This window comes from Equus caballus, chromosome 1, assembly GCF_041296265.1.
Source record: "Equus caballus isolate H_3958 breed thoroughbred chromosome 1, TB-T2T, whole genome shotgun sequence".
Classification (NCBI taxonomy): Eukaryota; Metazoa; Chordata; class Mammalia; order Perissodactyla; family Equidae; genus Equus; species Equus caballus.
Window position 1 is genome coordinate 104,959,892 of NC_091684.1, and position 13,287 is coordinate 104,973,178.

The 13,287-nt window shown below is 51.1% G+C and overlaps 2 protein-coding genes across 4 annotated transcripts; one reads left to right on the top strand and one right to left on the bottom strand.

Annotated features, from left to right (window-relative positions):
- Positions 1-1,128: 1,128 nt before the first annotated feature.
- GDPGP1 (GDP-D-glucose phosphorylase 1) lies at positions 1,129-9,455 on the bottom strand. Of its 3 annotated transcripts, none has more exons than XM_023649801.2 (4): positions 9,002-9,400; positions 8,636-8,754; positions 3,533-3,589; positions 1,129-2,479 (listed from the first exon to the last, which is right to left on the bottom strand). In XM_023649801.2, exons 3-4 carry the CDS (start codon positions 3,554-3,556, stop codon positions 1,280-1,282), a joined length of 1,224 nt encoding a protein of 407 aa, XP_023505569.1. In that variant the 5' UTR covers positions 3,557-3,589; positions 8,636-8,754; positions 9,002-9,400; the 3' UTR covers positions 1,129-1,279. The 3 variants fall into 3 exon arrangements, with proteins under 3 accessions (XP_023505569.1, XP_070087050.1, XP_001498916.2); XM_070230949.1 differs by having other exon boundaries at positions 8,636-8,671; positions 9,002-9,387; XM_001498866.5 differs by lacking the exon at positions 8,636-8,754 and having other exon boundaries at positions 9,002-9,455.
- On the top strand, positions 9,401-13,084 carry CIB1 (calcium and integrin binding 1). The gene is made up of 7 exons (XM_001502860.5): positions 9,401-9,758; positions 9,863-9,897; positions 11,003-11,111; positions 12,021-12,171; positions 12,286-12,404; positions 12,490-12,578; positions 12,824-13,084. Exons 1-7 carry the CDS (start codon positions 9,708-9,710, stop codon positions 12,843-12,845), a joined length of 576 nt encoding a protein of 191 aa, XP_001502910.2. The 5' UTR covers positions 9,401-9,707; the 3' UTR covers positions 12,846-13,084.
- Positions 13,085-13,287: the final 203 nt, after the last annotated feature.

Below are 13,287 nucleotides of genomic sequence, written 5' to 3' on the forward strand. Positions count from 1 at the left end.
ACATAAAAAAAAGCTATTTGACTTTTTTTCCTCTTTTTCACGAAAGCTTTTTTGGGCCAGAGAAGGCTTTGCTCTGAACATCAGTCCTAGGGAAAAACTAGGAAAACCCTGATATTTGGGCTCGTCACCTTGGACACAAAATCCACTTTGCTGTAATGGCCATCTGCACTCCCTTCAGAGAGTGAGCAAGCAAAAGAAAGTGATGTTACTGGAGCTTGTACATGCAAAGGCTTGCAGAAAGAGGCATGAAGATAAAATTACTGCAACGTGCCAAAAACACGAGGGTGACCAGATTTTTTGGAGAGAAATTTCAATATCAAACATATCAGTGTAAACATTTAAATATGAAACTGGTTTTCTTATGAGATGGGTTGTGCTGCATATTCTACCTTATCCCAGGGAGACTTTATAACGTCTTTTCAGGTATAAAACCTCTAAAATCCTGTATAAAAGCTTCATACGGGCCTGGGCAGAGAAAGCCAACTAGCCGGAGAGCTGAGCCTCAGCTTGGGGCCTGAGAACTGTCAGGACAGCACCACCACGGTTATGGGAGCCGCTGCCTGGAGGAGTGGTCCCAAGTGCAGACCCAGCTCGGCTCCTGGCATCTCCCTGCCTGGGCTATGGTCCTGATGCCACTCCGCAGGAGCTGTCTGACCCTGGACAAGCTATTAAATCTCTGTCAGTCTCGTCTCTTCATCTGTTAAGTGGAGTTTTCAGAGGACCTGCACCTTCAACGCTGTGAGGACACCTTGTTTTCACAGGAGATGGCGGACGTGAAGAACGCTCAGCTCAGTGTTGGGGGCTGGAGGAAAATTCAAGGTGGCCAGGTAGGTGAAGAACATGCCATAAAAGGGCATCTGGAGAGGGCTGAATGTAGGGAGGGATGAAGGAATAAAACTCCAGTGGGCAAAGGCAGAAAAAGCAGGGGCGAGAACAGAGGAAGTGGGGGCATGATGCCAGAGGCACATAAACTATCATTTTGCTAAGATTTGATACGAAAGGAAGACAAAACTCCATATCTAAAGTCAGGAGTATGTAACTCTCATGCACACGCCCTTAACAATAGGTTTGACATCCCTGGGGCTTGTCCAAGAAGACAGAAGAGAAGAAGCAGATACATCCAAGAGGGCTCATTCATTCGATTTATTCCAAGGTTTCTCCTCTTTAAAGAGACCACTTATCAGATCTTTATCCCTCCCCTTAGGCTGAAACAGATGAGAAGGCAGTCATGAAAAATGCCCAAATGACCATTATGGACAGCTCTCTAAAAGGACTTAGATCAGTAAGAAAATAAATACTTCTGGAAGGATTCCTGCTCCTCCTGGGCTGTCAAAGCCACCAGTGCTGCCTGTACCTCCTCTGCTTGGGCTGGGGGCAGCAGGCAGTCTTGGATGAGGGCCAGGGCAGCTGCCTCTGTCAGGCTGCTGAAGTCTTGGGACGTTTTGACAGGGAGGTGCCCAGCCAGCTCACAGAGGGCAACATTGAACGCCCCGCCTTCCTTTATCCCAAAGCTGGACTTCCGGGCCCAGAGAATTACTCGGACCCCCGTGAGGGCTGAGGAAGGTGATGTTTTTCCTGGTGGGGCCCCCCTGGTCACAAACAAGTTGTGTGCAATCTCGTGGTCAGTCAGGTAGTCAGTGGCCCGACACACCCTGCTTATCAAGGCTTCCAGTTCAGGCCCCGGCCCGCTGGCGTAAAAGAGGAAGCCGGGGGCTGGAAGGGCCTGGAGCAGATGCAGGCGACCCCCAGGGTCCAGGGGCTTGCTGGGGGCTCCCTCCACGGGCAGTCTGTGGGCCAGGTAGTAGCCATGCAGGTGCAGGTGATTCACCGAGGCCAAGCCGCCCAGGCTGTTGAAGCCGACACGGAAGCCTGGGTGTGAGCTCAGCAGCACAGCCTCAACCCCGGCCTGCAGCGCCCCTGGCAGCAGGCGCTGGGGGAGCCCGAGGGCAGGCTCAGGCACCAGCAGCACGTGGCCCCACTCCAAAGGGCTGACGTTGATCATCACGAGGATGTCCTCTTGCTGGAGAGCACCTGGGAGACCGGGCTCCCGGTGCAGTCGGAAGAGGACTTCTCCTGTCCGGATCTTGTTGAAGTTAAACTGTTCAGGGTCGAACGCCTGCCTCACGCTCCTGATATTCTGGGGGCGCCTCCTCTGCACGCCTCGCTCCACATTCAGCTGAGCCACAAAACCGACAGCACCAGGGAGGGTTTGGGTCTGCAGCTCCCCCAGGTGGTAGCGGAACAGCCCCAGCTCCATCCGCTGCCTCCAGGCAGAGCAGAGCACACAGTCGAAGCGGGACAGCGGTGGTGGCGCGTCTGGGAGGCCCGGTGCCCTCCTCGGCCACTGAATCCCTTCCAGCAGAAGCTCCTCCTGCCGGTAGACAAAGTCAGGAGTGCCGTGCCCTTCCCAGTCCTCGCTGTTTGCAGGCAGCAAATAGGAAGTTTCATTTGAATCACATGGAAGAGCCATAGGGTGGACCTGAAACAATCATAAGAGGTGACAAATACATGATGCCACCCCATTTCCAGAGATTTTTTTATTTTGCATTAACCCTTACTTTTTTTTCCTGATTACAAAAGTAATGTATGCCTTTGGTAAAACATTTTGAAAACACAGAAATCACTCATAATTCCATCACTTGCAGACAAGTGTATATTTTTGCTGAATTAAAAATATATATCGAATTTTTTTCTTTCTAAAAATTATATCTATTGATTAAACTTTCTTAATGGAGGAAAAAATAAAGATAAAATACAATCCTTATTTCAATGTCTGGGGGACAAAAACAATTTACATTTAGCCTTATTTTCATATACAGTCATGTGTCACTTAATGACAGGAATACATTCTGAGAAATGCATCGTTAGGCAATTCTATTGTTGTGCAAACATCATAGCGTGCATTTACACAAACCTAGATGGTACAGCCCACTACACACCTAGGCTCTATGGTACTAATCTTATGGGACCTCCGTCATATACATGGTCCGTGGTTAACTGAAATGTCATTATGTGGCACATGACTATACAGATGGGTCTTGAGTTTTTCAGCCAGTCTTTAACTGTTGTACATAGAGGTTGTTGCCAGTTTCATATTATACACAATGTTGTGATGAACATCCTGTGCATTTATTCTTGCAGACATGTTTTTATGTTCCATTAAAATAGAACGCCAGTGGACCACTGGGTCAGAGAAGGCTCACAGCTCAGGCATTTGATACAGACTCTACCAAACTGCCCTCCGGAGAACCGGACCAGGGTTCAGTGTACGAGAATGGCCAGGGTTTCAAAGGTGACCACTCCTTTTGTGGGAATAGCTTTCCTGCTGTTTGGTAGTGATTCCAAACAGCCATGCAGACAGCCATTTGGGTGAGGATGGCCCGACGTGTGCACCAGGGCCCAGGGCCAATCCTTCAAGGGGGAAGTCAGTACCCATCTTCACCTCCCACTGTGCCCTGGAGCCCTGTGGAGCCACAGGGCCAGGGCCAGGGGCTTGCTGTTGGCCCAGACACGACTTCTGAAGGAGGCTTACCCCAGGGGAGGTGCTGCAGTCCATGTTTGGGTTCCCTCAGCTCTGCTGGTCCAGAAACTTCACAATGACAAAAAATAGAGTAAACAAAGACATACAAAATGACATTTCACAAGTCCAGCTGAGTTTAATGAGTACAGTTTCAGTCTTGCGAGATGAAAACATTTTAGAGATCGGTTGTACAACAATGTGAATATACTTAACACTACTAAACTGGACACTTAGAAATGGTTAAGATGATTAATTATATGTGTTTTTGACTACAATAAAAAAACTTTTTAGGGGCCAGCCCCGTAGCCGAGTGGTTAAGTTCGTGCCCTCTGCTTCAGTGGCCTGGGGTTTCGCCGGTTAGGATCCTGGGCGTGGACATGGCACCGCTCATCAGGCCACGGTGAGGCGGCATCCCACATGCCACAACTAGAAGGACCCACAAGTAAAATATACAACTATATACTGGGGGAACTTGGGGAGAAAAAGCAGAAAAAAAAAAAGAAGATTGGCAACAATTGTTAGCTCAGGTGCCAATCTTTAAAAAATAAAAATAAATAATTTTTTTAAAGTCAAGCTAGGCATAATTTTGACAATAAAATGTAAAATCTTAAATTATTCTATGGAAAGTGAGTCTCAGATATTTGTCCAGAGAAGATACACAAATGGCCAATATGCACATGAACAGATGTTCAACATCACTAATCATTAGGGAAACACAAATCAAAATCATAATGAGATATCTCTTCACACCTATTAGGATGGCTACTACGAAAAGACCAGAACACAATGAGTGGGCAAGGATACAGTCATGTGCCACATAACAATATTTCAGTCAACGACAGGCTGCATATATGACAGTGGTCCAGTAAGATCAGTACCATAGAGCCTAGGTGTGTAGTGGGCTGTACCATCCAGGTTTGTTAAGTACATTCTGTGATGATCGCACAACTACGAAGTCGCCTAACAACGCATTCCTCAGATTGTATCCCTGTCATCAAGTGACATGTGACTGTACAGAGAAATTGGAACCTTGTGCACTGTTGGTAGGAATGTAAATGATGCAGCCACTATGGAGAATAATACAGCAATTCCTCAAAAGAGTAAAAATGGAATCACTATGCAATTCAGCAATTCCACTTCTGAGTATAGAAGCAAAAGAAAGCAGGGTTTCAAAGAGATATGTGCACCCCCATGTTCATAGCAGCATTATTCATAACATTCAAAAGGTGGATGCAACCCAAGTACCCATCGATAGATGAGTGGATAAACAAAATGTGGTTTATCTATATAATGGAATATTATTCAGTCAGGAATATTATTCAGAAGGAAAGAAATGCTGACAGATGCTACAACATGGATGAACCATGAGGACATTATGCTAAGTGAAATAAGCCAGACACAAAAGGACAAATATTGTATGATTCCACTTAAATAAGGTACTTAGAGTGGTCAAATTCACAGAATGGTGGTTCCCAGAGGCTGGGAGTGGGGAGGGAATGAGGAGTTGTTTGTTGTTTAATGGATATAGAGTTTCAATTCTGCAAGATCACAGAGGTCTGGAGGTTGGCTGCGCAACAATGTGAATATACTTAACACTACTGAACTGTGCACTTAGAAATGGTTCAGATGTTAAATTTTATGTTATGTGTTTACCACAATAAAAAAAAGTCAAGATGGTAAATTTTATGTTACGTATATTTTACCATAATTAAAGAAAATTTTTTTAAGTGAGTCTCAAAATAGATTTAAGAAATGCAACAATTTCCTGAGTCATATTTAAGACAGTATTCATTACTCATTCATTCATTCAGGGTCAGTGCCTACTCGTGCCCACTCCTGATGCTCTTCTGTGCACCCTGCTCCATGTTCAGCTGTGTACAAAACCCACGTATTTATGGAGTAACTGCTGCGTGTGGGACAATGAAGACACAGTGGCGAATAAGGCAAACAAGGTCCCTATCCTCATGGAACCTACATCCCATGGGGGAGTCAGACGACAAGCAAAATGAACATGTTAACCACCCAAGCTCACAGCATCCTGTGGGAAATAAACAAGCGACACCATAGAGGGTAACTAAGAGTGGGATCAGGGCATCCTACTTCAGTAAGAGGGCAGGGCTCTCTGAGATGACAGCTGAGAAGACATGCAGGATGAGAAGAAGCCTGCCATGAAGAGCTGAGGAAAGTGTGTTCGGGGCAAAGGAAACTGCCAGTCCAAGGCCCTGAGCCAGGCAGATGCTTGGCCTGTGCGAGAAACAGAAAGGAGGCCAGTATTATTGGAGCATGGCCGACAAAGGGGAGAGGGCCCCAGATGAGGCCGGAGAGGAAGGCAGCAGCCAGATTAGCTGCAGGGCCTTACACATCATGGTCAGGAGCTTGGATTTTACTCTAAATGGAATAAGAAATCACTGGCAGGTTCTAAGCAGAAGGACCATCTGATATTTCATAACTTTTTCTAACTGCTATGTGGAAAATGGACTGTAGGGGAGCAAAGGGGAAGCAGACCACTTTGGAGGCCACTCTGGTGACCAGGTGAGCGACGAGGGCAACTGGACAGCGTAGTTGGCAATAGAGATAGAGGGGAGCAGGGGATGCAGGTCATGTTTTGAAGGCTGAACCAACCGGGCCTGCTGACATGCTGGCTATGGGGACTGAAGGAAAGGGAAGAACTGGGAGTGACTTGGCTTCAGGAACTAGGTAAACTGCAGCGGCATTTACAGAGAAGAAGAGGCTGGGAAGGCGGGTGGGAACAGGTTGACTAGAGGAAGGGGGAATCAAGAGTTCAATTTTGATTAGAGTCATGCCTAGTTCAATGATGGGGATAGGTTCTGAGAAATGTGTCATTAGGCGATTCGTCATTGTGCAAACATCATAGTGTGTACTTACACAACCCTAGATGGTACAGCCCACTACACGCCTAGGCTCTATGGTACTCATCTGGTGGGACCACCATTGTATATGTGGTCTGTCGTTGATGGAAACATCGTCATGCGGCACATGACTGTGTTGAGTTTGAGATGAGCCTGGGCATCCAAGAAGAGAAGTGTTGTAGGCAGTCGGATAGTTCAACCTGGAGGTCAAGGGTAAGATCTGGGCAAGATAGAAACTTGGAGTAGCACTTAAAGCCAGGGGCTAAGACGAAGGACCCAGGACCAAGATGATACCAAAAGGCTAAAAATATGAGTAAAGAGACATCAATCAACAGCATCAATAAAAAGTGGGTATGGTGATATATATGTTACAGTGAACTAGTACACAAAAAGCATTACCTAGGAATACCTAGGAATGTCACTTTAGAGTGACAAATCACTAGTGACCACGTGACAGGATTCAACATTTACAGGAAAACCTGGAGAAGGGGAACACTAGTTGCATGTCTATATCATGCCAGGCATGGGTGAGAAATTAGTTTTAGAGGCTGACAGGTGTTTGAATTCTAGCTAGACTACTCACTAGCGATGTGACCTTGAGTCCCTAGAAGAAAGTCCATTTCCTTGCCTCGGCCTCTGGGCTCTCGAGGCCTAGCTGTGCCTCCCTCTCTCACCTCATCTCCTACCACTCTTCCCCTTTCCCGCTCCCCTCCTCATTTTCACTCAGCTAATTCCTGCTCATGGCCTTGGCACTTACTGTTCTTTCTGCCTAAAATACCCTTTTCCCAGATTTTCTTCGCATGGCTGGCTCCTTGAGGTCTCAGATCAAATGTCATTGCCTCAGAGAAATCTTCTGTGGCCATCCTATCTAAAGTCCCAAGGAAAACAGGGAGAAGGAAATAATATTACAAGCAGGGAGAAAAATGTCTTGGAAAACAAAAAAAAGTGGAATACATAAATCCAAGAGTTGGTACATTGACAAAAAACGGGATCTAGGAACAAGCCTTTGAAAAACCTAAGAAACAAAACAAAATTTTACAACAAGCAGCACTAGAAGCTATTTTTAACAGTATATCAGCAACTCACTTTATCATTGTAGCAAGAGATGATCAGGGACAGGAAGGACAATATGCTAACCAGACTCACCAGGGACTACTGGATGACTCAGAAGGCCTATTTAATAATTTATGAGAAGCACGCCACACAGCACAAAGTGTTCCTATTGGCTGGTCACTATCGTCCCTCCTCTATACAGAAATCTACCAGGAAGCAAAATTATAATCAGAAGGTTGTCCAATGAAGAAGGGTTCGGAGCCCTGTGAGGTGGCTGGGAGTGCCAGATCACAGCTGGTCACCATGGCACAAGGCCGATTTCCCCTCTTCCCCATGAAGAGATACAGTCTCCCAATGAGTCCAAGGATTCGCTTTAGGGCCAGCGCTCCCTCTGCGCAGTCTAGCACAGGAGACACAGTAACACCTTCTTGCTCTTTGCCTACCCTTTGAGTAACTGAAGAACAACCTTTTCTTGGACAGAAAGAGCCCACTATCAAGAGAAAAATTATCCTGCTGGGACACGACTAGACTCCAGTCACTTTGACTGGTTTTGGTGTTCCCACTGCCGTACAGCCTCCCCTTCTCGGAATGGAGTGTTTCCACAACGGTGGGGCTCACATGTTGATATACTGAGTCTGACTAACGTCACTCTCAGACGATCCTCTTATTATGGGGTGCTGGGAAAACTAGTCACTCAGCAAACATTTACTCAACAACTGCCACATATCAGGTCCTGGAGATCACGATTCTCATAGCTCACGGGGTTTACAGTCTGGTGGTGGAAACAGACAATAACCCAATCATCACCCAAGTAAATATAAACTGCAAACATGATACATGCTGTCAAGAAGCAGCACTGGGTAATCAGCAAGTGTGAGACAGATTCCTAATCCAGGGAATCAGGAAAGGCTTCCCTGAGGATGAGATGGCAGAGGAACTGAGAGCCCAGAGTGGCTGAAACACAGAAAGCCTGAGGGAACAGCAGAGATGCTGAAGTCAGACTACAGAGGGCCAGGATTTGGGTTTTTAACCACTTAATGGTTAAATGGTTAAGACTAACATGCTCAGATTTAGACTTTACAAACATCAGCAATGATGAATGAATGAAATGGAAGAATCCAAAATTAATTCCTCCGATTTTGTCAATTATACTTCAATAAAGCTGAAAACAAACAAACAAAAAGAGTCTCACCTCCTCCTTCCCCTCTCAGCAGCCTGGAATGCTCTCCTTTTGAAATAACGCAGGTTCATTCATTCATGTATGCATCCAATAAATATTTACCGAAAGCCTCCCAGGTGCCAAGCAGGGTCCTAGCAAACAGGTCAGCCTCAGCCCCTATCAGCCTCCTGCTCCCCGCTCTACCTGAGCCGCTATCGCCCCGGAGCACGCAGCCTGGGCGCAGGGTAGGGTCAGAGGAGAGCATGCAGGCAGGAGGGAGGAGTACAGCAGCGGGGAGCCTCACACGGCAGCGACCGCTGTCAAAAGGCCGGAGCCTAGACAACTCAGAACCCCTCTCGACAGCCGTAAAATTTCCACACTTGTAAGATGGGCACCTACCTTGCAGGCCTGCGTAAGATCGGACATAACTATGCACAGCGCTTGGCATCCAGCTGGCCCTCAGGAGACGGCCTCAGCCGGCAGCAGGGTTATGGTCATTTCTGGAGCGGTGGCAACTCGCCACGTGGGGGCTGCAACACGTGCAGCGCGGGCCCGCTGGCAACGTCTGGATGGAGAAGCCCTCGCTGGGCAGAGGGCAGCCGATCGCCTCTGGCCACGCAGCCAGCCTCCAGTTTCCCGGTTGCCCCGGCTCCAGAGACTTCCCTGATGCCCCTTACCGGATCCCGCCCAAGGTCGCCCCCGCCACCACCTGCGGCAGGTGAGGAGGACTCACCGCGCGACTCCGCCCAAGCTGCCACCCGGCCCATAGCGAGCCCGCGGCGCCCTCCACGCATGCGCAGCCTGCTCAGGGGCGCGGCGCGGCCCGCCCACCCCGGAGGCGGGGCCGTGCGGCCTGGGCTCCGCCCCGGAGCGTCCGGCCCCGCCTCCAGCTCGCCGGGGCCCTCCCGGAGTTGGGAGCCGGCCGGCTGAGCCCGGCGGGAGCGCCTGGGCGCTTTAAGGAGGGGGCGGGCCCCGGGGCGGCGGCCCCAGGAGCGGTTGCCGCGGGGACTGGACGGGGCGGGGACGCGGCCCGAGGGCGGAAGTGAGAAAGTTGCCGGCGTCCCGAGACGAGTCGGCGGAGCTGTGCGCGCGGCGCGGCGCGGCGATGGGGGCCTCGGGCAGTCGCCTGTCCAAGGAGCTGCTGGCCGAGTACCAGGTGCGCGGGACGGCGGCCCCCAGGGAGCGGGCGCGCGGGCCTGCCCTCGGGAGCGGGGTCCCCCGGCGGGCGGCCCGCTGAACCCGCCTCCGTTTGCCTTCCAGGACTTGACGTTCCTTACGAAGCAGGAGATTCTCCTGTAAGTGCCGTCTCGGTCCTCGCCTCTGCGATCCTCGAGGGGCGGCTTCGGGGGGCTCCGTCTCACAGACGGGCAAACCGAGGCCCCCCCAGCGGGAGGGGCGGTGGCCTGCCCTCAGAGGTCAGCCGCTGATCCGGAGCTGCGGTCCCGGGCCCCGAGCGCTCGGCTGTGCCCTGCTCCCGTCACGCCTCCCCGCCCGCGAGGGGGGCCCCAGCTCTGCACCGCGGGGCCGCCTCGTAGTCTCCAGCCCAAGTTAGGCGCCCTTTGCCCCTTGCGCCGCGGGCTTCTGCAAAACCGAACTTCCGCCCCAGTCCGGCAGAGAGTGCTGTGGCTCCTGGATGGCTTTGCCGACTGGCAAAGCCGGAGATGCCTTGGGGAGCCTGGCTCCTGCTCCCTGCTCTACCTGAGTAATGCAGTAACCGTTAACGCTTACTGAGTACCTACCCTGCCCAGGAACTGTGCTAAGTGATTCCTACGTTACCTAGATTAATCCTCACGGGAGAGCTACGGGGACAGTGAAGCAGGTTCAGAGAAGGTTGGTAGCCTGCCTAAGACTACACGCTTGGTATGAGGCCTTGAACTTGGGCTGGAGCCCCGCTCTAGTCGTGTGCCAGCTCTCTGTGGCCAGGGCACTTGAGGAAGGAGGTTCCTGGGCTTCCCTTGGCAAAAGCGATCCCAGTGAAGGAGGTGGGGGCTGAGGAGGGGGTAGTTCAGGGGGCTGCTAGCCAGAGGGGGGCTTTGAGGAGCAGGAAGTCCCTGCAGTGAAATGCGAATGAGATTTCGATTTTGCTCTTTTCTTCCTGTTCTTCCGGGGCAATTTCTGGCTCCCTCCCCAATCTTTCCATCCCTCAGGGAGCTCTGGAATGAGAGTCCAGCACGGTGCCTGGCGCACAGTAGGCAGTCAGTAAATACCCATTGCAAGAATGGACTCCCAGCCTGTACTGTCTTGTGACGTACCTCCCTTTGGCTTATCATGCCTGATGACTGAGAAGTTCTGTGCATGTGGCTCAGCCCCTCACCTGGTCTGCAGTGGGTGGCAAGGCAAGGACGGGGGGATGCAATACCCACAGGAAGGCGCGCCAACAGGTTCCCCTCCTTCTGCCAGAGCCCACAGGCGGTTTTGTGAGCTGCTTCCCCAGGAGCACCGGAGTGTGGAGGAGTCACTGCAGATACGAGTGTCCTTGGAGCAGATCCTCAGCCTTCCAGAGCTCAAGGTGCTAGCGCCCCACCCTCCCTCTGCTGCTCATCTTGAGATCGTGTGGTCACTCATCCCCATTCTTTTTTCTTTTTTTGAGGAGGATTAGCCCTGAGCTAACATCTGCTGCCAATCCTCCTCTTTTTGCTGAGGAAGACTGGCCCTGAGCTAACATTTGTGCCCTTCTTCCTCTACTTTATATGTGGGACGCCTGCCACAGCATGGCTTGCCAAGCAGTGCCATGTGCGCACGCGGGATCCGAACTGGTGGACCCAGGGCCACCGAATCGGAACGTGCACACTTAACCGCTGTGCCACTGGGCTGGCCCCACTCATCCCCATTCTGGTCTTTTCTCTGTTTAGCCCTAATCTCCTGGGGGCAAGGACTTTACCAAAATCACCCAATGGAATTATCTAGAATGGTGTTTCTCAAACTGGGGTTCTCAGACGTATTCTTGGAGGCTCCAAGTTTTGTCCTTTAAGAGGACTTACCCTATTAAAATTTGAGAAACCCTATTCCAGAGGCAGATTGTTTCTCCGTAGGGCTGCTGCGGAAATTTCTATGCAAAGGGCCTGGCCTCGTGCCAGTAACAGTACATACTCAAGTAAATGTTTGTGTTCTAAAATAACCAGCCCATCTTGTTCTCTTTGCTTAGGATGGCTTCCTCTTCCTTCTCTGCCCCTTTTGGGCAGAGAAGGCCTGCTTTTGGGTTAAACCCTACTCCTAGGAAGCCATCCTGTCCCTTCCCCAGCTGGGTCATCGGTCCCCCTGCCCTCCCTGCCAGCCCCAAAGTGCTGGTGGTTCTCCCTCCTGAGCCTGAGCTCATGGTGTGAATACCGTGAGCTGCGCCTCCAGTTCCTGGGAGGGTTTGGTGAGTGTGCGACCTGGGCTGCGTCCCATGGCGTTCACAGAGCGCTCTCTTGCCTAGGCCAACCCCTTCAAGGAGCGAATCTGCAGGGTCTTCTCCACATCCCCAACCAGAGACAGCCTGAGCTTTGAGGACTTTCTGGACCTCCTCAGTGTGTTCAGTGACACAGCAACCCCAGACATCAAGTCCCACTATGCCTTCCGCATCTTTGGTAACACCACCCCTTCCCACATGGTCTTTGTGCTGGTCCTGCTGGGGAGCTGGGGGTCATCCTTGGAGCTCATCTTGACCCTATCCTTTTTGGCCTCCTGTGACTGCTCTCTAGACTTTGATGATGATGGAACCTTGAACAGAGATGACCTGAGCCAGCTCGTGAACTGCCTCACGGGAGAGGGCGAGGACACACGGCTCAGTGCTTCCGAGATGAAGCAGCTCATAGACAATGTGAGCAGCTGGGCCGGGCAGGGTCGGGTCAGGGGGTGGGAGGGTAGGGGTGGGGCTTTGGCCTGAAGCTCTCTCCCTTTCCCAGATCCTGGAAGAGTCTGACATTGATAGGGATGGGACCATCAATCTCTCTGAGTTCCAGCATGTCATCTCCCGTTCACCAGACTTTGCAAGGTATGATGGTGATCCCCATCTGCTGCATCTGGGTCTGGGACGTTATTATGGGAGGTGGTGTCCAGGGTGAGAGAAAGCCCCCCCCACTTCCTCTGAAGGTATCAGGGTAGCTCTTCTTCCAAAGGGACCAACAGGGGTGGGACACAGCCCATTCCCAGGGGTCATAGGGGAGAGGTGGGTAAGTTTGGGTTTAGTCTCTATTCTCCTCTTCCAGCAAAAAACCCAAGCCTCTCTTCTCTTGTCAGCTCCTTTAAGATTGTCCTGTGACAGGAGGCACAGCGTGTGCCCCAGCACCCTGCTGAAGAACCTTGCCACTCCTGGGCTGTGACCAAGGTCATGCCTGTGTTGCCAGGGCTGGCCAAGCTGGCCTGGCCTAGAGCTGGCACCGCGCAGTCTCGCCCCGGGCAGGGGAGGGGCCCGCACATCAAGGCCTCTCCCCTTCTCCCTGCCACTGTCATGGCTGTTTGTGTTTCTACTAATCAATAATAAAGGTTTAGAAGTTTTGACCCTGTGTGTGACACTAGAAACACTGGTATGAGGCAGGACTGGACTTCTAGGAGCCTTTGGTCATACTGGGAATAAACAGGAGCAAAAGGAGGGGCCAGCAGGAAGTCAAACCGCACCCCGCCCCTCCCGCCCCCTCGTGGGGATGTGAGGATGAAGGGCAGCGTTGGGATGGAATCCTTCTGTATCCCAGTCGTGATGGTGG